Source organism: Paroedura picta, chromosome 12, assembly GCF_049243985.1.
Source record: "Paroedura picta isolate Pp20150507F chromosome 12, Ppicta_v3.0, whole genome shotgun sequence".
In the NCBI taxonomy this organism is placed as follows: domain Eukaryota; kingdom Metazoa; phylum Chordata; class Lepidosauria; order Squamata; family Gekkonidae; genus Paroedura; species Paroedura picta.
Window position 1 is genome coordinate 4856262 of NC_135380.1, and position 23491 is coordinate 4879752.

General features: G+C 48.7%; 1 protein-coding gene across 4 annotated transcripts in view; it reads left to right on the forward strand.

The window, feature by feature from the left end:
* Window positions 1-23491, forward strand: part of TECTA (tectorin alpha) — a 78537-nt gene that overhangs the window by 286 nt on the left and 54760 nt on the right. For 2 of the 4 annotated variants that reach the window (XR_013225907.1, XM_077306132.1), the window contains exons 1-4: window positions 16-9482; window positions 11615-11679; window positions 16196-16329; window positions 17926-18213. Coding sequence is in view for 2 of the 4 variants with exons in the window: in XM_077306132.1 (XP_077162247.1) it covers window positions 11616-11679; window positions 16196-16329; window positions 17926-18213 (486 nt within the window). In the remaining 2 variants the exon portion in view is untranslated. Of the gene's footprint in view, window positions 1-15; window positions 9483-11614; window positions 11680-16195; window positions 16330-17925; window positions 18214-21519; window positions 21722-23491 lie in introns of those variants that run through there. The other 2 variants (XM_077306133.1, XM_077306134.1) reach the window with 2 other exon arrangements.

The window sequence follows — 23491 nt, forward strand, 5'->3', positions numbered from 1 at the left end:
AAGCCAAGGAGGTAACTAACAGTCGCTCATTCAGGGAGTTTAAATCCGTACATGGAGTACATGTTAAAAAGACCCTGTGTGGCTCTTGTTCCGTCGGCCGTCGGACTCCAATTTCAAACAGCCTCGTTGCTGGTCTTTTACCTGGGTGGCCTGTCGCGTCTTTGTTCTCTGAGGTTAGGACCAGGAAGGGGGTGGCGGGGAGTTCTGTGAGCACCGTTCTCCTCAGTGGAGGTCTGCAGGCTATCCTGTCTGTGCACTTCTGCATTTCAGTGAGGTCCAGGAGATCAAACAGATGACACGGAATCTCACACAGCTGCAGCTTCCAAAGCACAGTGACCAGGGCGCACCAGTCAAGCATAGTGCTTCTGCCCTAACTCTCGCAGCTGGCAAGCTTTCTAGGGTAGCTTTGAGGCCACGCTTATCGCAGAAAGGTGGCTTGGGTAGGCATTTGTGCAATGGGCCAGTTCGTGTTGGCAGCTGAGCGGCATGCCCCACTTAAGAGGGGCTTGGCCTGCTTTTGACAACCAAAAAGCAGAGTTGTAGGTGGGGTCCCCTTATCACCATCCCAGCTATTTGTAGGGAAACTCTGCCGCCTGTGATGCCTGGATTCACACTGGAAGTCAAAGCCCTTCCAGCTGTTTGCTTGTACCTTGCACTTTTTAAAGCCGAAACTCAAGCGGGCTGGAATCCCTTTCCTTATAAAATCAGGGCATCCAAGACAGCAGCATGATGAGGCTCCTGCCACTCCATGTTGCAAGGAATAGTTTTTAAAACGTTTCCCCTTCTCCATCTGGAGCGTGATTTGAACACTGAGTCGCTCCCAGCGCAAAGACAAAGGAGGGGTGTCCTGACCCTTTCCAAGGCATCGCACTAACCTGAGTGGGCTTCTTTCTTTAAAAATAAACCTTGAAGGGCAGCGTATGGTTTGGCTCCTCGTTCAGGGGAAAGGGTGCCTCAGCTATTGAGCGAAACCACCAGAAGAGGTGCAAAATTGCCCATGGTTCTTACAGACCCCCTTCCTTTCCCACCATTATAAAGCGGAATCACTTTTTTTGGCTTTTCTGTGAAACCAACTTGAAAGAAATTGTTTTGCGTCTGCTTAGTAAGTCAGGTAAGGCTTTCCCGCCACGTTGCCCTGCCTTGCTTGTATGTCTGATCGACATGTTAAAAACTGGAGGATTACTCAGTTTTGCACCCTTATATTTTTTTTAAGAGAGAGAGAGATGGAGCACACAAATCTTTTCCAAACAGGGATCTTGTTACCTACGAACTTCTGACCTTGGTCATATCCCCTCCCTTCCCCACGATGTTTCTGTTCTCTACGGGCTCCCTTTTTTGTACCTCTTAAGAATTTGGTTGTGGGGTTTTTTTCCCCCCCTCCTTAAGGTCTGCAGCATGGAAAACAAAATCAGTAATTTTGCGCTCTACTCTCTTTTTAGGATAGTGGAGTTCTGCTGAAAATGGTGTCTCCCCCCCCCCCCCAACCACCTGTTTGCTAAAAGTAGAGATAGTACCGTTGAAAGTCAGATAAAATTATGACCCCTGTCACGTGAAGCTTATCCTCTCCCTACCCCTGTTTACATACATTCCTTTAAAAAAGAATCAGATGAGCAATATAGAGCAAATCAAGGCTTGCATGTGGAACACAGTAGCCCGTGTTTAAAAAACGAATTCACCGGCTCCAAGTAAGAAATGCTTCTATGTGTATCTGTGGAGTCATCCCAGGCTATGGGTTGAAATTACTTTGGGTCCTATAAGCCAGGGGTAGTCAAACTGAGGCCCTCCAGATGTCCATGGACTACAATTCCCATGAGCCCCTGCCAGCATTCGCTGGCAGGGGCTCATGGGAATTGTAGTCCATGGACATCTGGAGGGCCGCAGTTTGACTACCCCTGCTATAATCTGTAGTGTAGCCCAGGCGCTTTGGTTTCCCGTCCAGAGGGGAAGTAAAGTGCTCCTTTAATTATCCCTCAGCGGAGCTCCGAAACATAATGCTTTATGTATGATGTGTGTGTATATGTATATTTACACAAAAAGAAATATGGGGGAAACGGTCATGTTAATAAGCTATTTTATTATGAAGCAAAGATTTATTGAAGATAAGGTAGTGCAATAGTTTAAATTATTAACTAATCAATGGACATGCTGTATAGATGGCACCAGCCATGCAGCTGCCCGGCTGCCTGGGCCAGAGGACTGAATTGAGCAAAAAGGCCCAGCCAAGTGAATTGTCAGAAGCAGTATTTCTCCCCTCCTCCCACTGCCCTTCCCCCTAATATTTATGCAGTGGTGACAGGCGTTAATTGAGGAACTATTGTAATTGCTGTGGCTGGCGACAGCCCAAAGCACAGGTGCTGGATTCATAGGAGGAACTATCCCACGTATTTAAAGTCTGCAAAGGATTCCTGGAAGATCTTTGAATACGTTTCTGATGTCATAAGAGAATGCCACGTTGCCATCTCAGCATCTCCGCAGGCTTGTGCGAACTCCGCACCCCGGAATTGCAACTCTGCAACCTGCGTTAACGTCAATGCGTAGCTTATTCCGCCGTTCACCATGGGAGGGGCTATGTATGATCCGTTTCCTGCCCGTAACTGCTGGGAAAGTTCATCACCCCTGTAGTGTTGGTAGAGCCAGGAAGTTGCAGTTGACTTACGAAAACCCATCAAGGGTTGAACAGAGGCGGCTTGCCATTGCTTTCCTTTGCATACTGGCCTGAGTCTTCCTTGGTGGCCTCCCGACCAAGGACTAAGCAGAGGCGTGCTTTGCTTCTAAGAGCTGATGAGATCAGGCTACCTCGAGGCCTCCAGCTCTCAGGCCTTTCATCCCTCTGCCTCCTGGTATTTCTCCAGCGATGGTCCACCTGTTTTTCTTCTGCTCCATAAGGTTGTGGTGTGGAGGTCAAGCAAACGCTGACATGTTTAGGAAGCCTACGCCTGAGCATCCTACCTGTTTTCTGTAATTGGAGACGGTAATAAAATAAACGAAAAATTCCGGAGCCAGAACGGGCCCTGGTACCGTGCTTGTTTTCGGAGAAATTTCTTCCTCACTGGCTCAGTATGAAGCCTCTACCACAGGGGCAGTCAAACTGCGGCCCTCCAGATGTCTGTGGACTACAATTCCCATGAGCCCCTGCCAGCGTTCGCTGGGTACTCATTTTACCGACCTCGGAAGGATGGAAGGCTGAGTCGACCTTGAGCTGGCTGCTGGGATTGAACTCCCAGCCTCATGGGCAGAGCTTTCAGACTGCATGTCTGCTGCCTTACCACTCTGCGCCACAAGAGGCTCTTAGTGGAAAATGGTGTAGAGGCTTCATATTGAGCCACCGAGGAAGAATTTTCTCCGAAAACGAGTGTGGTCCCGGGGCTTGTTCTGGCTCCAGAATGTTTCATTTCCTTTATCAATGTCTTCATATTGAGCCTTTGTCAGCTTGTTCCTTATCTCTGCAGGCTTCTTGACTGATCGGTCTTCATTCCTAGTTTTCTGTAATTGTGCAGAGTTCCTGCTGTCCTGGACAAACTCCTCTGGGGTGAAGAAGGCAGTAGGAAAAATAGGCTTTCTCGCGTCGATCTGGCTAGAAATGCACATCTGCCAGAGGTTTATTATTTCTTGGTCCAGAGCAGGGGTAGTCAAACTGCGGTCCTCCAGATGTCCATGGACTACAATCCCCATGAGCCCCTGCCATGGACATCTGGAGGGCCGCAGTTTGACTACCCCTGCTCCAGAGATTCCTTTTGAAGGCACAGAGGAATCCTTCCTGGTACGCACAAAGACCAAGGTACCCACTTCACGGCCGGTGTTCTGTCACAACGCACGTATATTTGATTTGATTTTTAATCGGATGCACCCAAAAGGGCAAACCTATTTATACTTCCTTGCTGTGCTTCGCTGGGATGTGTTTGTGGAATTGCACAAAATAGTTTGCAGCCATTGCAAAGCGTGTAACGCCGGGTCGTTTTCCCGGGCTGCGTCCTCCGGACATGAAACCCGGTCTCGTCTGCTGGGTTTTGTCAAGGCCCGTATGCGTGGCGTTCGTATTTTGCCATTTGGCTGTTGGGTCTGTGAAGCCGTCGTCCCTGAGAGTCTTAGCAGGTGGCTGCTGCTCGTGGCATCGGACAGTCACTGAACCGTGGAAACCAGACTAGGAAATCGTCAGCTTATCCGGAGTTGGCCGTCACTTGGAATAGAGTCTGGCAATGCGTCCCAATGTCAAACTCTTTTTTTTAAAAAAGAAAGATATTCAGTTTATTTATTTAAACCGTTTATTCGCCGCCTTTCTGCCTTGCGGAAGTCGAAGATTCTTGCGATCGAATGAACCACGACAAAAACACAATAAAATTATAACGGTTATAAAACCCATAAAAGTCGCTGTGTTGAGGTTGCATCGCAAATGTACCTAACTCTTGCAAGGCCGCTGTATGTAATTCTTACTGTCAGACCCATTGGTGATCAATGGGCTGTAAATGGTTAAGAATATTGAGTTGGGAGAGGGCTCCCGACATGGGTGCCACAATGCCTGCCATGTATTTGTAGAAACTTGGCCGGGGGGGGGGGGGTTGCTCAGATATCAGGTTAGCTGCCTGTAAACACTGCCGGTTGATGGTTTCTTCGCTTGCTGCTTCTTTTTTGTGCATGCAAGACAAAAGTATTTTAAAACAAAAGGTGCATTTTAAAAGGAATCCTGTTCAGCAGAATTTCTGCCTGAAATGTTGAAGAGTTACTCTCAGGGTTATGCATGCACCAGCTAAACCTTGCGTGGCTGAGCTCTTCACCCTGGGTCAAAATTCCCTCATGCTAGCAGGCTCAGAAATTTTAGGGACACTGAGGCTAGGCATTCTGGGTTCAAATCTTGAATTTTACCGTTCAAGTCTCCCCTGCTTTTTCTTTGCCTGGCTTACCTCCCAGGGTTGGTGAGAAGGTAGCTTCAGGCAAAGGAGAGGAAGGGCAGGATAAAAAAATAGAAGTATGTGAAACAGATTTCGCAAATAAATGTATACGCAATTATCCAAAGTACTTCAAATACGGGGGTCGGAATCGGTGCACACGGTTTCAACCTTCCAACCAGAGAGTGGCTCTTAAGCCAAAGCAGGAGTTCTGCCATCATTACAAATCGGCCAATATTGGAGTAAGCGAGGAGTGCTGAAGATCCCTGGGGGCACAGAAAGCGAGCCGTGGAAAGAGAAGCTGTCCCTCTCCCGAACTCCTCTTGTGGCATGCAGCTGGCAGCCTGCAAGTACGCTCCCAAAGGCCAGCACTGGATTGCCATTCTGAACAACGAGAGCTGCAATTTGGGGAAATGTGTTGACAGCGAATGTATGCCAGCTGTGGTCAAAGCTAGATACAATAATGAAGGGTACAACCCTGGAAGCATAGAGTTGGCAAGGACCCATAGAGGCCATCTAGTCCCACCCCCTGCTCAATGCGGGATCAGCCTCAAGCATCCAGGATAAGAATCTGTCCAGCTGCTGCTTGAAGACTGCCAGTGAGGGGGAGCTCCCCACCTCCTGAGGCAGTGTAACTACTCTGGGGGGGGGATTTCCTGGTATCTAGCTGGTACCATTACTGCCGACAGGAACCATTCCTTCAAGGGACAGCCTTTCCATTGCTTAAACTCAGCCAAAGTGCTGGCGGCATCCCTGTTGTGGTAATGAATGCCTCCCGACTTTATGCCCTTACAATGGCGGCCGAAGCGGTTAACAATTTAAAGTGTACGGGATAAAAGTACATTAATTGTTTTCCAAAAAATATACATCATTAAACAAGAGTTTAAAAAAAAAACACTTAAAATACATGCCAGACATGCAGAAGGTCCCAGGCACCATTCCAGACATCCCCAGTTAAAAGATCCACGTGGGTGATGATGTCACTTCTAGGGGTGTGGTCAGGAGGCGTGACTTCACTTTCGGGGCTCCTCAAAGCCTGAAAAAATATTTCGGGGCCTCCTCTGTGTGGTCAAAAGGTTGAAAAAGACTGGGGTCTCTTCTCTTTCTATACAAAACTTGTTTCTCTTAATGAAACTATTGCATTATTTTAAGCTGCTTGGTGCACCGCTTCCCTTTGCATATTTAAACTCTGCCAACAATGCTGTGGAGCAGAGGCAGCCTCTGTGAAAACACCATCCTTTGCCCTCAGTTGCCCGAGAAAGAGCACTGATGGCAGAGTCTCTCGGCTCCATCCCCATCGGCTCGTTGGGAGAGGGGGGATAAAACTCATTTTCATGCTGTGCCCACAGAGAATGGAGGGCAGGAGGGAAAGGGTGTGGGGCTTCAAGGCCCTTGAGGACACAAGGAACATAATGATATAGACAGAAGAAAGGCATATTCTTGCTTGCTGATTTTGTCCTTAATGTGCATAACCATGCGCTCTTAAATTCCATTGGTTCCAATGGGAGTTGGGTGCGCCTAGCTTTCTTTCAAGTTGTGCCAAAAATGTACATGTTCAAAAATACATTTTAAAAATCTGTAGCCATAGTAGCTTGAAACTTGTTCCTTCAAAGCTGGCGTTCTCAAAACACTGGAATCTCCGACAGATGTCAGGAGCATGCATGAGTTTTGCCACTGCAGCACAAAATAGCCTCGCGTCTTTTGTGATGCCCCAATACCTGGGAAGTTCTGGAGAGATGAAGAAAAGGGTCCATGACTCAAGGTGACCATCTGCTAGGTGCGCAGAAGGTCCCAGCTTCCGTCCCCGACAACTCTAGATAAAAGGACTGGGTGCTTGGTGATGTGAAAGCCCTCTGCCAGAGATCTTGGAGAGCTGCTGCCAGTCATAGTAGGCAATACTGACCTTGGTGGACTCAGTATATGGCAGCTTCATGTAACCCTCTGAAGAAGACTTCAGATATGTGGGCTGGATCCTTCCAGTTGAAGAGAAGAGGTGGGCTTTTGTACCCCATTTTTTACTACCCAAAGGAGTCTCAATGCGACTTACAATCACCTTCCCTTCCTCTCCCTACAACAGACACCTTGTGAGACTGGTGAGGCTGAGAGAGCTCTGAGAGAACTGCAACCAGGCCAAGGTCACATTGCATGCCTCCTGTGTCTCGGCACAGTTTACAATCACCTTCCCTTCCTCTCCCCTGTGAGGTAGGTGAGGCTGAGAGAGCTCTGAGAGAACAGTGACTGGCCCAAGGTCAGATGTCCGTAGACTACGATTTCCCAGGAACACCTGCCAGTTTGCTTCTAGCAGGGACACCGGGGGATTGTAGTCCGTGGACATCATAGTGCAAGCAGGATACCGAACGGCAGCATAGACTGCTTCAGCTCACGAACCTATTGATGCTAACAGTCCCCTAACAAGGTGGACGTCTCACCATCCTGTACTGATTTGCCAAAGAAGACGTGAACCGTTTCCCACTATTTCCTGATCCTATCAGTTGGAAGAGAGCCACTTTGGGGATGGCTTCTGGGTCCACATTAACTCCGATGCTAATTTCATCCTTTGACAAATCCCAAGGCACTGCTTGCGTCTCTTTTTACCTGAAAAGGGGTCCTTTATCTTTTGGTAGATTTGGTCTCCCGCCAGAGCAATCATCGGAGTTAGATTTAAGCAGCTTGGGCCCCATTTTAACGATTTCAGTGGGCACATTATGGCAAAACCTGAGAACCCAGAATCTCTGGCAAAGGGCCGTGTTCCGGCTGATGAGCTTGATTTAACTTCAGCCACGTCCCGGAGGATCCCTTAGGGCATCCATTCCTGACCTTTCTGCAAGTAGGGGGGGAAAAAACACCCTGTTTTCCTGTTTAAATGCATGAACACACACGAAGCTGCCTCCTACTGAGTCGGACCATTGGTCCATGATCAGAGGAAGGATTGTCCAGTCAGGCTGGCCGCAGCTCTCTGGGGACTGCCTGTCTTTATTTGCCGCCAGTTCCAGCACAGCTGGCTCCAGGCGACTCACAACAAATAGAATTTACAAAATAAAACAATAAAATCTCCATGATAATGGGGGGGGATGCCTTAACCTAGTGTAGGGACACGATCCAAATATGTTAAGGGTGAAAGTCACTTGGATTTCTTTCCAGGGTGAGGGTGGTTCCAGGTAGAAGGTGGAAGACAGCACTTTAGCTGTTTTCTTCCTGATACTCTCTGGTCACATGATGAGAAGACCAGACTCAATGGAACAGACAGTAGTACTGCTAGGAAAAGGTGAAGGCAGCAGGAAAAGTGGAAGACCTGACATGGGGGCGTGGACTCCGTCAAGGTGGCCCTGGCCTTCAGTTCGCAAGACCTGAGCAAAGCCAGGACGACGTTGTGAATGACAAGACGGTGCTGTCTAGTCCTGAACCCTAGTTTGGCTGTGCAGACCTGGCCTGCTGGATTCAAGGGACCGAAATGCCCCCAGAGCCTAGCTGCAAATCCAGGGAAGTGGGTCTTCCTATAGCCGGCAGATTCCTGCAAGAGGAAATAATTCATCGTACTAGACTGTTGCCGTGAAATCTTGGCTTGAAATTACCCGAGCAAAGAGCTCCTTCTTGTTTCATCAAAGGATGGTCAAACTTTTCAGGGAAGTCTGACTTGCAGGATCTTTCCAGATGCGAAACCTTAGGAAGAAAAGTTCAGACAAGAGAGTGCCGATTTTTTAGCCGCTCACTGCAGGCCTCCCTTGAGCAACCATTTCTTGTACGGACGTTATGTCGGTGATGGCTTTTTATTTCTCAGGCTGTGCAAAGCTTCACTGCTTGATGTCTATATGCAGTTAAATGCATAGGCCAAGCCGGAATCCACTCCCTGGAGTCAGGCGGAGAGATGGGAGGCAAACCCCTCCACACTGCTCTTTGCCGTGCAAGTCCGACAGGTATAACTTTAGTCAACAAAAGAGCAAGCCCTGCACCCATTTCTTTGCCTCTGCCCAAATGCAAGAGACAGCAAAGGGACGGTAGCTTAGCTGAGCTTCCAAGGTCTGCAGCTTTGTACTTCATGTGTGACTGTTTTTTCCCCTCTCTTTAATTCCTATGCCGCTTAATGCTAATTCTGTAACCTTATCTAGACCCTCCCTCGCTAACACAAAGGAGGAAGGGGGTGCCTTCTCTTCTGTAGGGTTCCCCCCCCCTACGTGTAAAGTGATTCTGATCAAAACAGCCACATACCTGGTTCCTGATATCCCTTCCTCTCCCCCCCCCCCCAATCTCCTGGAAGGTCTAACTTTTCAGAAAGAGAGAGAGAGAGAAAGAGAGAGAGAGAGGGAAACTGTTCCCGGTGCGCAGCCCAGATTCTGATGCACGCTTTTTGATTAACCGACTTTGCCATTAATCAATAGAAGGGGAAAAGCGGATTTATTGCTAATTGAAAACTTGGCACGGCTCCGTAAGGGAAACTCTCGCCTTTGTCACTCGGAAGACCAAAGAGGAGACGTCGGCCGGCATCAGTAACTGGCAAAAAGCTCTTGACATGTGTCCTTCATTGACATAACTTGCCCCAGGTTTATCAAAGTCCGGGTCTTAAATTTCAGATTTCCTGTTCTCCGTGTTGCCACATACCAGGTTGGTGATCCTTTTTTATAGTCCCTAATTACAAATATTTTGTGTTGTCTGTGTTTTCCTTGCTCTCGTTTAAAAACGGTAAACGTCTGTCTTTGGCCCGCATCCTTATGTGGCTCATTTCCGTGTCCTGCTGTAGGACAGTCGGGGGGAGCAAACTTTAAATTCTTTGTCTTAACAGTTAGGAAGCTGGGGAGGGGGGGGGGAGATGGAGAGGACTCGTACCCCTAAATGGAATTGGGGGGGGGGAAGTGTCTGTCTTATGGGAATGATGCAATGCTTTGATAATTAAATGGCAATTTGCTCGATCAGCATCACATCCTGGTTTCGTCTATAGAAAGAAATGTGCATTTATATATAATTAGATCTCTTTCTCTGCTTCATAAAAGGGAAATGAAAATGTCTGTCAAAACGGCTTCGCCGATACAGATTTGAAAAGAACATTAGAGGGCAATCAATTTTTAAGTACCTTCAGTTATAGAGGGAGATTTCAGAAAATATGATTGACGGCCCAGGCTCACGGGCGGAAACGGCAGAAGCTGTATTTCAATCCCGTTGTTTGCACGTGGCACGGATCGACTGTTGGTGCCCCAAGGATCAGTTAGGGATTACATCTGATGGATAATTATACCCAACACGTATCGAGCGCACCTGCATTTTCGATAGGCAGAACAATATAGATCTCGGCGTAGAAAGTGGGCACATCTATGCCCAAGTTCTATTTTATTGCTTTCTAGGATTTGGGTAGAAGTCTGATCCGCTGCATGTTTATTCATGAGCAAAACCCCAATCTACTCCGGGGAAGGCTTTATAGAGCATGTGAACTCTGATTTTATTAAACATTCCTAGGTTTTGCCTAAGACTGACAACCAAGGATTCTCTTCTTTGCCCATATCTTCTTGTATCGCCCAGCTATCCTCAAAGCACTTGGGCTCATGGCTTGGTGATTACATCCGTTAATTCTCAATTTCACATCTTCTGCAGAAACCCTAATTATGACCCATGGCTCCATCTTGTCCCCCAGATCCACACTGAAAAACCTTTGAACCTGGGGGGGGGGGGATCATTCTTCAGTGATGGGTCAACAGTGCATCCCTGGGCTGTTCCCCCAAATAGGAGTGAATGGGGAGGTCTGCACATGATCTTGGGCATAAGTCAACACCACCATTCCCTGCGACAGATCAGAGACAAAAACTAAATAAAATGTGACCCAGACAGAATAAAAAGGAGAAAGGAAGGGATTTCAGAGGAAGGGAATCACATTTTGGCAAGCCGCCTCTGTTAGTCTCTTGCCGCGAAATTCCTCTAAGGTTGCCATAATTTGGCTGCGCTTAACATACCCCCACAATGAAATTAGGGAGTGATTTCTTTTAGAACTATTTTGCCCCTTTTTATTTGAATAATCGAGATGGAGGGACGCTAGGCAGGAAAGGAATTCAAAGGCCTTGTTAAGACTTCCCTCTAATGTATGCCACTTCATCTATCTCTCCCCCTCCCACCCTACGGAACTCTCCCTTATAAAATTGATATCCGTCTAACGCGGAAGACGGGTAGCTGTGTCAATATTTATACTTCCCCCCCCTCCTACCAGTCAATAAATGGTAAGTGTTCATCGTCTCGCCAGCTGGTACCCTGGGAAAAAAATTCTTTTAAGGATTAGTTAAAGCAATGTTGAAAATCTTCCAAAGATGAGAGCTCTCACAGTTGATAATTGGCTCTCAATTTCGCCTTACAATGAAAAGCAGGTTTGGCGGAAAGCTTTCTTGCATGGAGATCACCAAGGAACTGTTTGGGATGATTAGGGACTGACTGTTTCCCAGGAGCCGTTTCTGCAAACGATTCTATTAAGAGCAAAGTTGGGAGGCGTTTTCTGTTCTCGCACCCCAAAGACTGAGCCCTAACAACGTCAGCTGAGCAATTTACTTTTTTGATAACAAGAGCGTGCCATTAACTGCTTCCTAATTAAGAGATTTCGTGTTTGTGTACACAGACAATGAGCTTAATTCCCCGAATTTCAAACGATCCCGGCTAATCAAACAATTTGCCGGCAATCTAACCTTTTAATGTGGAATTTACATATTAGATCTTGTTCCGCAAGGACAGCTGTTTGTTACTCTTCTTTGTTTCCCCTTTAGGATGGGCTGTCCATCATTCCTTAGGACGTGGGTCTCTTTTATCATCATGATTTTACAGCAGCAAGGTTAGTGGATCACCCATATGCAACACGTGATATAAGCATCTCAGTCTCTTGAGTAGAGTGCCGTAGAAGAATACAGAGTATATAAATAAGAGCTCCTCGTCTGCGACTGCAGTCCTGTGTGCATTTACCTGACAGTAAATCCTATGGACGAAAGTGGGGCCTGCTTCTACATGCTCAGGATCACACTGTTCAAGTGCCTTTTCCTGGGAGTAAGTTAGATCTTGGGAGCTAAAGCAGGGTCGGCCCTGGTTCGTGTTTGGATGGGAGACCCCCAAGGAAGTCCAGGATTCTTATGCCAAGACAGGGAACGGCCAACCACCTCTGAACATCTCTGGCCTTGGAAACCTCCCAGCAGGCGTTCCCAACCAGGGGTCCATGATTTCAGTAGGGCTTTTCATAAGGTTCCCCACAATATTCTTATTGGCAAGTTGGTAAAATGAGGTATGGATCCTATAATGGTTAGGTGGATTGAGAACTGGTTGACACATCAGACCCAAAGGGTGCTTGTAAATGGCTTGTCGTCTTCTTGGAGAAGGGTGAAGAGAGGGGTGCCTCAGGGATCTGTCCTGGGCCTTGTGGGGTTCAGCATATTCATAAATGATTTGGATGAAGGAATAGAGTGGGTGCTTATTAAATCTGCAGATGATACTAAACTGGGAGGAGTAGCAAAAACACCAGAAGACAGAATCAGGATACAGGATGATCTTGACAGACTGGAAAACTGGGCTAAAATGAATAGTGAAAAATGCAAAGTTCTGCATTTAGGTAGGAAATATCAAATGTATCACTATAGGATGGCTGAGACTTGTCTCGGCAGTAGTACGTGTGAAAAGGATCTGGGGTCTTAGTAGACCATATTCTGAACGTGAGTCCGCAGTGTGACTTGGTAGCTAAAAAAGGAAATGGGATTTTGGGCTGGATTAAAACAAGTATAGTGCCCAGATCACGTGTGGTAATGTTACCCCTTTACTCCACTCTGGTTTGATTTGGAGTAGTGTGTTCAGTTTTGGGCACCGCAACTGAAGAAAGATGTAGAGAAACTGGAGTGTGTCCAGAGGAGGGCAACAAAGATGGTGAGGGGTTTGGAGACCAAGTCGTACGAGGAAAGCTTGAGGGAGCTGGGTCTGTTTAGCCTGGAGAAACAGCAACTAAGAGGTGACATGATAACCATCTTCAAATACTTGAGGGGCTGCCATACAGAAGATGGAGAAGAGTTGAATTCTGTTGCCCCAGAGGGTCGGGCCAGAACCACTGGGTTTTAAATTAACTGAAAAGAATTTTCATCTCCTGACAGACTGGTTTCTCAGTGGAACAGGCTTCCTCAGGACGTGGTGGGTTCTCTTTCTTTGCACATTTTAAAGCAGAGGCTGGATAATCATCTGACAGAAATGCTGATTTTATGAATTTAGGCAGATTGTCAGTGGGCGGGCAGGAAGGGATATGCCAGGGTTTGTCTCTTGTGGCCCTTCCTTGCAGACCCAGGGAATTGCTGATCCCCACTGTGGGATGGTAAATGAATTCCTCCAGGCCAGGCTGGATTCTGGAGGTTTTTGGTGGAGGGATCACTTGGACATGAAATTGGGGTCACTGTGGGTGGGCAGGTAGTTGTGAGCATCTTGCATAGTGCAGGGGGGTTGGACTAGATGACCCTGGAGATCCCTTCCAACTCTAGGATTCTCTGATTCTATGACCACGGGTGTCTGTGGGAGCTTCAGAGGGGTCCATGGTCTTGCCCCTCCTACCTTAATGGGCTCAGCCACAAGTTAGGGAACCAGCCATCTGACTGAGTTCTCTTAAAACATGGCATTGGAAAAAGTCAGATGGAGTGCTGGATTGGGGAGTCCCCCAGCCCCCCCCCCCCCAAATGTCTCACAAGTTTAAATTTCATAGTGATGATCCATACCGTAACAGTTCAGCAATACATAACAGCTGGGCGATCGGCCCCTCCCGTACCTGGTGAGATTGATTTGCTGCGGCCGTTAAAAGTTGTTACATCCCTATGCTAAAGGTATTTTGTTTTATGGCTCAGCTGTGCCATGTGCTCGTCCCTCCGCTGTGCACTGCACAGAAAGCTTTATGTACCTATGTTCAGGATGCAGCTTTTAAAATTTTGAAATTGCAGTCTCGGGGTGCTCTGCCTCTTAATAAGGATATGCCATTTAGTGTTTTTGCAAAAGGAAACACAGGTGAACTTTTTCCATTGATTGGAAGAAGTCACAGTCAGAAGGGCTTACAGTGTCCTCCCAGGTCCTTTTTACCCTAATGATGATCCTGTGAGGTCAGTTAAGGCTCTGAAAGAATCACTAGGGTCTATTAAGCACACACTGGGTAATGCACCTTCGATGTGCTTTTGCAGCTGGCTTTTGCTGTGCAGAAGATGATAATCTACCTCTAAAGTGCATTGAAAGTACATTAGCCAACATGTTCTTAATGGGCTGTGGCCAAAGTTACTAAGGAGGCTTCCTTAGCAAAGGCCAGTGGGCTGTGTTGCCGATGGAGGGGTGAAGGAAGATGCCCATTTGCAGATTTTCTTCCCTCCCAGGCTGATGTCAGAGAAGGAGGGTGGGACATTTCCTTTCCCTTTGTTGTCACTGCATTCCTTACGGGAAGGAAACTTTCTGATCCGCAGGCAAAGCGCCTATCGTTCCTATAGGGCTGCTTAATTCCTAGGGGGGGTAGATCAGGTGGGAGGTTGGAGTTGGGTGAGGAGGGGAAGTTCAGGAGGGATATGATGTCACTCTAGGACTTCCGTATCTCCCAGACACTATGGTATACCATAGAGTGCTCCCCTGTTGTTGGAAGATCAGTTGTCATTCTGGGAGAGAGCAAAAAGCCGTGGGGGGTCTCCATCAACAAGAAAAGGGGGTGGTTAAGGTGGTGATTACAACAAGCATTGCAACAGGTAGTGTTGTAGTTAAATAGGGATGCCACCCTCCAGGTGGGACCTGGGGATGCCCTGGAATTACAGCTCATCTCCAGACTACAGAGATCAGTTCCCCTGGAGGAAAGGGCTGCTCCAGAAGGTGGACTATTTAGCTTTATATCCCACTGAAGCCCCTGCATTCCCCAGGATCCATCCCCAAATCTCTCTAATTAGCCAAAACAATGAGTAAATAGATGTCCTTTAAATAAGTGGTTCAAAATCGTAAGGGAATCAAATAGCTACTAAGGATCCCAGCTTGATTGTGATTTTTAAAAGAGAAGAGCTGTTTTTTTATATGCCACCCTTTTCTCACTACCCGGAGGAGCCCCAAAGCAGCTGACAAACATTATTCCCTTCTTCTTCCCACAGCAGAAACCCTGTGGGGTAGGTTGAGCTGAGAGAGCTTTGAGAGAACTGTTCTGCAAGAACTGGCCCAAGGCCACCCAGCTGGCTGCATGTGGAGGAATGGGGAATAAAACCCACTCCTCCAGATTAGAGACTGCCATTCTTCCTAGCCACACCATGCTTAACTTGGGAGCTAAAGGCAGCTGCTGATTCGGTGACTCTTTGGGGGCCGCGTTTGTTCCGCAGATGAAGCTGGTGCAACTGGGGCTCCCCTCTCACCCAATTCCCCCAAGTTCCGCCTTAAAGGAATTGGTGCTAGCAGAGAGGCGAGGCAGTGACTGAAGGCCAGTGTGTGTGGGGGGGGAGAGGTTCTCTGCCTTTCCCGGATCCAGGAAGAGCCGGTGGAGAAGTTGTAGGCCGAAAGCTAGAAAACAAGCTCTTTGGGGCCGCAGAGCCGCGAACAGAGGAAGGATTGTTTTGCTCAGGTCTGCATTCATTGGATATAATGAGGACAGTGAATTTATTTTCTGCCGGAGACGGCCGATTCCCTCAAGTGAAAAGTCAACATGTGGGAAGGTTACCTGGCTGCCCTAGATCTGTTGAATTTATGTTATAGCCACGGTTGGCTTGCTTAAAGATGTGGGCCATTTAAGTGTCAAGGTATTGTTGTTGATGGAAGAAGAACCCAGGCTCAACCCCTGGTATTGCCAGTTCAAGGCTGCTTTTAGGGTTGCCAGCCGTGATTTGGGGAAAACCTGGAGACTTTGAGGGCAAAAGGGCAGGGCTTGGGGAGGGGAGGTTTGATTCCCCCCTTTCCCTCCCCCTGCAGACAGCTGGGGGGCCTTGGACCAGTGACAGTTCTCTTCCAACTGTTCTCACAGAGCAGTTCTCTCTCAGCCTCACCTACTTAGAATCATAGAGCTGGAAGGGACCTCCTGGGTCATCTAGTCCAACCCCCTGCACTATGCAGGACACTCACAACCCTCTCGCTCATCCACTGTCACCTGCCACCCCCTTGAACCTTCACAGAATCAGCCTCTCTGTCAGATGGCTCTCCAGCCTCTGCTTAAAAATGTCCAAAGATGGATAACCCACCACCTCCCGAGGAAGCCTGTTCCACTGAGAAACCGCTCTGTCAGGATGTTGGGATACTTTGGGAGCTGCGTTGAGACTCCTTTGGGTAGCGAAAAGCAGGGTATAAAAACTATTCTTTGGGTAGAGCATGAATATATTTTGTCCCCGTTGCAGCTCTCTCCAGGGCCATTTTATACCCCTACTGGCAGAACGACACCAAAACCCCCAAGGTGGACGATGGAAGTTCCCCAGAGGTCAAGCTCTCGTTCCCCATCATCTTCTTTGGCATCACGTACAGGACCGTCTTCGTAAGTATCGGACCGCTCCGATCGGAAAGGCTGGCCGCCGTGTGCAGAACGGATCTTCAGGACTGTAGCCCCGGGCTTCTGTCAACCCCCGGGTCGTATTATTCATTTCCTCCCCATTAGCACCTGCATTTTAAACACCGCTCTCCTCCGGCGTGTGCGGAAGATTTATCGGGAACCCACTGACAAGTTCTCCGATTTCATGAACTGATAGGTTTTATGATTAAGAAAGTCAAAGGTATATTTAATGGGCTAATGTTCGTAGGACTGGGATATAAAAGGCAATAAATTGCTTTTTGCAGGTGATTAAACACCGAAGCAAGACTTGGGGCCTTGACTGGCTGAACATTATTCCTGTTGTATGTCAGGAAACAAGGATATGGAAGGAGCTGCAGGAAAATAAAGGATTACTTTGTTCCCGCTTCAGGGATTTCGGGGGGTTAAAGACGCTGTCTGTTTTCTCGATCTTCTGCGCGGGAGCTTGGAAGGGAAGGATGACCAGCTTTCCAAGGCTGGGTCGAGGGGAGAGCAAACCGCCTGGACAGAATACAGCCCAGCTGTTTAAAACTTGTGGGGGTCAAAGCCCAAATGGAGGTGTGGTTTTCCGGAAGGGGGGGGCAGCCTCTAGACAGGACCTGGGGCTCTGCCTGAATCCAGCTCATCTCCAGACCAGGGCTCCAGAGGGACCTCCTGGGAGTTCATCTGATCTCCAGGTGACAGAGATCAGTTCCCTGGAGAACATGGACAGCTTGGAGGATGGAATTTATGGCACTGTGCCCCACCGAGGTCCCTCCCTCCCCCCCCCTCCTACATCTCCACATCTGCAGGAGTTTCCCAGACTTTTGGTCTCTCAAGATCATTATTGTAGACCAGGGGTAGTCAACCTGTAGTCCTCCAGATGTTCATGGACTACAATTCCCATGAGCCCCTGCCAGCATTCGCCAGCACTCATGGGAATTGTAGTCCATGGACATCTGGAGGGCCGCAGTTTGACTACCCCTGCCCTAGGGGGTTGCCCTAGCTCAGCTGTGACTTGGCAGCAAAAACCCCTCCCACAACCCCCCCCCCCAAAACAAACCCTACCTGGTACTATTAACTGGAGATGCCAGGGATTGAACATGGGATCTTCTTCATGCCAAGCAAGCTCTGCCACTTAGGCACAGCCCGGCCTAGCCCGGTTTTGCTTCTGTATGGTTAGTGAGTGATACCCAGGACTGACTGGCCAGTTACCCAAGGCAGGGAGAAATTGTGCAGAATCTCTTGCGCGTGACAATATGCCCGTGTGTTTTCTTTCACTCATTTACGCATCTGATTGAATTAGCCTGTGGGCATTTAACCACCGGAACGCAGCGTCTGGTAATTTCCAGGGGGTTTCATTCTGCTGTGGAGTCTTCCATTGGAATTCCATCCCAGCTTCAGGGTGAGATGAGGGGCAGAGCAAAGCCGAGATATATGGAGCTATTTACAACCCATAATTGCATGGCCCGGCTTCTCCCTTGGACTGCTCCAGCGCCTGCATAATTCCAGGCTGACGTTCCCCCCTTCCTTCTGCCAAGGATCCCATCCACTTAAGTCAAGCCTTCCTCCTCTCTCCTGTAGGTCAACAACAATGGCGTCCTATCCTTCAATGCCCTGGTTAGCCAGTTCACGCCGGAGTCCTTCCCCTTGAACGACGGGAGGGCGTTCATTGCCCCCTTTTGGGCCGACGTCCACAACGGGATCCGAGGAGAAGTCTATTACCGAGAGAGCTCGGACCCAGCTCTCCTCAAGAAAGTCTCCAGAGACGTCCACAAGTATTTCAAGAACCTGCCAGCTTTCACGCCTGTCTCGGTTTTCGTGGCCACGTGGGAAGAAGTCACCTTCTACGGAGGCAGCAGCACGACCCCGGTAAGAGCCAAGCGACAGGGTAAAAACACAGACGCAAGGGTTACCAACTCTGGGCTTGGAAATTCCTGGAGATTTGGGGGTGGGGCTTAGGGAGGGAGGCGTTGGGGAGGGGAAGAAGTTAAGCAGGGTGGAATATCCTAAAATCCTCCCGCCAAAACAGCCACCCCCTCCAGAAGGACTGATCTCTGTATTTCTGGAGATGAGCTGTAATTCTGGGAGATCCCCGGTCCTCACCTGGAGGCTGGCATCCCTATGTCAATATGCTCTCTACCAAAGACAGTAGGGGAAGCTCCTAGGGGTAGTCAAACTGCGGCCCTCCAGATGTCCATGGACTACAATTCCCATGAGCCCCTGCCAGCGAATGCTGGCAGGGGCTCATGGGCATTGTAGTCCATGGACATCTGGAGGGCCGCAGTTTGACTACCCCTGTGAGTGTCACGCCAGAGTGATGTCACTTTCTCTTAAATCTCTGCCTTCCCCATGCACCTCTCTCAAAATATCCTGGCATTTGCCCGGGCAGTTCTGTCAAGCAAGGTTTGTTCCGTAGAGATTCAGCAGGAGGCCGGAAGGGACCACGCTGTCTCAGTGCTTACAAAAACCTGGTCTCATGCTGATGACTGCATCATGCTGAGTGACATGGGGCAAGGGTGGCGACGGGGAGGAGCGCTTTTATGGCACCAACGGTGCCGCAAAGACTGAGGGCTCTGAGGACCGCCTGTTAGGAATGACGTCATCACAGTGTGCCAGCTCTGGAGGTCTCCAAGGGCACGGTCCAGATATTTTTCCTGTAGCAGTCCAGCTTTGGAGTAGGTTCTTAAGACGTTGGTTCCTTCAGCCCTGGAAAAACCTCAACGTTTCCTAGCGAGCCTGCTGATTATCTCTGAAGTTCTCTTTTGCCATTTGAGGTTTGATTGATTTACTTCATGTCTACTCCCACTTTTTCCTCCAATAGGGACCCAAAGAGGCTTCCCCCTTCTCCTCTCCTATATTTTATCTTCACAACCACCCTGCGAGGTAGGTTGGATTGAGAGTATGAATGGTGTATATTCCCCCAGCAAGCTTGCGTGGCGGAGTAGAGATCTGAACCTGGGCCTTCTAGATCCCAGTCTAACACTCTATCCTGGGCTTTTTCAACCAGGGTTTCCGGAAACCCTGGGGTTTCTTGAGGGCCCTGGAAGGGTTTCCTGAATGGATGGGAATTAATTGATTTTGTATATTTTTTTAATTTGCTGAATATTTATCGGTCATGTCGACCCCCCCCTCCCAAAATGGCCAATGATGGGCCTGGAGGGGAAAGGGGAGGGGCCCCACGTGGGCATGTCCACAGCTCTGCTTCCCAACCAAATTCTGCACAATCAAGCCAATTCTGGGGTTTCTTAAAGCCTGAAGAATATTTGAGGGGTTTCTTAATGGAAACAAAGTTGAGAAGGGCTTTTCTAACCACTGTAGCACACTGACCACCTACTTACCAAGATATTGCTATCTTTGCCCCTTCAAGGGTGTTGTGTGTACAAGATTCACCTGCAAAATGACATTCAGGTTTGCACTTCAGGTATATACATGACGCTTGAACCAAGTCAGGCCAGTGGGTCAGCGTCGGCTCCTCCGAATGGCGGTGGCTTTCCAGCATTTTAGGCAGAAAAAAAACCAGGTTCCCCCCTAAGAGCTGCCACCTGAGAGTTTTCTACTAGAGATGCCAAGGATTGAACCTGAGACCTTCTGCATGCAGAGCAGAGGCCCTACCACCAAGCCACAGGGCCCTTCCCCAGGGTTTCTTCACGGAAGTTTGAAATGCTGTTCTCTATGCTCTCAAAGAGCCCCCCTCCCATTATGCTTCTAGAGTTCTGCCCGATCAAATGGCTCATGGGAACAAGGTCGCCCACATGTTGCATCTCTCCTATATGGCTTGGCTGCCTTTCCTGCCGGCCGGCTTCCAACACGTTGGCTTTCTCGTTTGCGGTGTGTCAATTAGTACGGAGGCCTGGGAAAGCAGATTCTGTCGCTTGGCTCCATCTCATTTGCATTTTCACTATTCACACCTCTGTTCTTAATAGCCTGGGGGGGGCGGGTTCTATTGAAGAGAGGCGTCATAAAAAGGGCAGGCTTTATATGCACTTTAAAGAGGAGGGAGAGGAGATGTTATGGGGGGGCTGGGAGTTACTGTATGAGAATGTTATTTGACCCAGTCATAGTAAATTCAGCTACTTAATTCCCAAAGTGATCCCTGGTGCATATTAAGTGAAGCCAAGCGAGATCTTCCCGATACCGTCTATAAATGAAGTTTTTTTCTCCCTTCCCCCTCCCCACAAGAAAACCCCAACATTCAATGTCCCCTCTGCCGCAATAAATTAATCTTTGGCTGAAGTCCATTCTTCTTAAAAAACCTGCTTTGTCAGATGAGAAAAGAGAGGGGGCCGTTTTGTTTTGTTTTTTTTCTAAAATTTGGCCCAAGTGGCTGATCTGATTTCCAGAACTTCTTTTGGCTCCTAATTAGAAGCACAGATGGAATTACTCCCCTGTGATGTTAATCGAAGTGGGCACAGGAGGTGGGCCCATTTCAGCAAAGGGGGGGGGGGGGAGGGCCAGACAGGTGCCTTCCAAAAATATGCATATCCCAACAGAATTCATAGAAGCAGAGAAGGAAAGCAAAATCAAAGCGATCGCTTGCAACGTTATCGCAGGGCCGATCGAAGACCAGTCAAAGGGGGATTGATCAGGATTGGCCAAAGGGCTGACCCAGGTCGGGGAGGGCCAGTTTCCTGTATCCCGGGTGGGGGGCTGCTCTGTTCCCCCGATGCTGGCCCAAGGACCACAGCTATTTGACCCCCCTCTGAGATCAGATATTTGGCTCCTTATGAAACTGGCATCTGTTATGCTGGCCAAGCCAGGCCAAGCCGTTTTTGCTGCCCCACCCAGACGAAAAGGTCGCTTTCTCCTCCCTCCGCTTTGAATGGTGTCTTATGATCAACAATCATGCGGTCAAGGTCAGGGCCTAGTTTAGGCATGCCAACCTCCAGGTGGAGCCAGAATTTCAGCAGTTCTCCCGACTACAGAGGCAGGTTCCCCTGGATAAAATGGCAGCTTTGAAGGGCGGGCTCTTTAGCAGTGGTAACTAATATGGCTGCCAGAGAAGGTGTGGCTCCCTGATGACACCTTTCTTGGCACCCCCCCCCCCGAGAATTTCTAGAAAGTGAGAAGGGCCAAGCGGGGCTTCTGATTGGCCACTGAAGATCTGACTCACTGTGCAGATTAAAATAACATTGTTTCATTGGCGGCTGCAGCTACAGTGTTTGTTGACACCAAGCCAGGCTGGGGGTGCCTCCATCTGCCTGTTTCAATTGAGTTGCTGACCTCCGGGTGGTCCCTGGAGATCGCTCACCATTACATCTGCTCTCCGGGTGACAGAGATCAGTTGACCCGGAAAAAAAATGGCTGCTTTGGAATTTGGACTCTATGATGTCATGGCCCAAATCCCGCCCTCCTGGGGCTCCACCCTCAAAAGCTCCAGGTATCTCCCAAGCCAGAGTTGGCAACCTTCAATGCCTTTGTGCTCACCATGTCGAAAATTGGATAGGGAAGCTTCAGCAGCTGTATCGACTGCTCTGGAAATTAAAGGCTGATCATGGGCTGTAAAAACTGGCCTCCTAATTCTCCCCTCCCCAAAATATAAACCGGCTTTAAAGAGTCCTCAGGAGTTGAGACGTCCGTCCCCCTGCCAGTGTTCCTTGTGGATTTATCGGGCCAAATTGATCCTTGGCTGAATCGTTCCATTAAAGGCGGGGGAATTAAAGAAGCCGGGCCGGTGGGAAGGGAGGGAAGAAAACGGCCTCTCCGACCTATTTTTACAGTGGTTGAAATAGTAGGTTCCATAAAACACATGTCATGGGGAGACCATAAAAAGAAAGTTAAGGTGCCACCAAAATTGCTTTGAAATTGGGTCTTTTCCAGACGGTGGGCCAGATCCTGAGCCCTGATGTAAATTGGAATCTCTCTGCATTTATTTCTCTGGAGCTGCCGGAGTGCGCGGCTGCCTTTTGATCTATTCTCCATTGGACCGTTTTAATATTCGGTGATTCATGTTTTGAACTTCTCAGTTTCACAAGGAGACTTGAAAACTGCTTTACGGGCATTGATTGGTTCGCCAGTCGGGACCCGACTGCATCCCAAGGGGCCGTGGCAAGTCCCAGCGGGGAAGAAATCAAGATGGGTTGCTGGAAATGGCCACATTTTAACCTTGCAAAATTATGGATAGGCCAATCTTCTGGTCTATGATGGGGATAAATCAAATAGATTGTCAGAGAGCTCCTTGCAACCACATTAGGCCCATGAATATTAAGCCACGTTTGTTTAATATGATTGCGTTGTTTAGCTGCAGCCGGTTTTCTTCCTTTAAGGCGATGTGTGGCAAAAGGGCCCGTGGGAAAGCCAGTCTAGGTTCTGTATGACTTGGGCGGGTTCCAGAGAAGGTTTCCTTTCTCCCATTGCATGCCGTGGAGCTTAGAACTTTTCCACACTGGGAAATTTGCCCCGCCTCACTACTTGTCCGGGGGGCAGTGCAAATTCCCAGTTCCACATGACGTCATCTCTGGGCCAGGGTGACCCAGGCCTGGCCCAACTGGGGCCCTCATTTGCTGACCTTGGAGAGTAGAATTTTCACAATTCATGATACCCTGTGGCAGGGGTAGTCAAACTGCGGCCCTCCAGATGTCCATGGACTACAATTCCCAGAAGCCCCTGCCAGCATTCGCTGGCAGGGGCTCCTGGGAATTGTAGTCCATGGACATCTGGAGGGCCGCAGTTTGACTACCCCTGCCCTGTGGATTATTTCACCAAAGCCATCGCTTATAGGAACACAACATTTGAACAGGGAAGGTGACCAAATAAGATAAAGTGAGGCTGGATAAAAATGCAGTGGTGGGGACGAGGATGAAAGCAGATATCTTGTGGATTTTCCATGCTTATTCAAGTACTGCCATCTGTAGGAGATGAGAGGCATAAAACCACGGAGGAGGTCCTTGCATGGGAACCAGCCGCTGTTGGTGTGTGGATGGATTCTCCAGTATATTCTCCTTGAATATTCTGGAACAAGCAGGAAAGGGGGAACGGATGGGGTGTAATTGTGTGTGTGGGAGGGGGAGTTGTCCTTGAAATGGGGTGGGGAGAGAAAGGAAGTCTAATAATCTGTAAAGAGAATTGATGGTGAGCATTTTTGGAACGGTATGAACACTTCACTCAATCTTGCTTCCAATGGTTTACATTTCCAGTTTTCCCCCCAGCA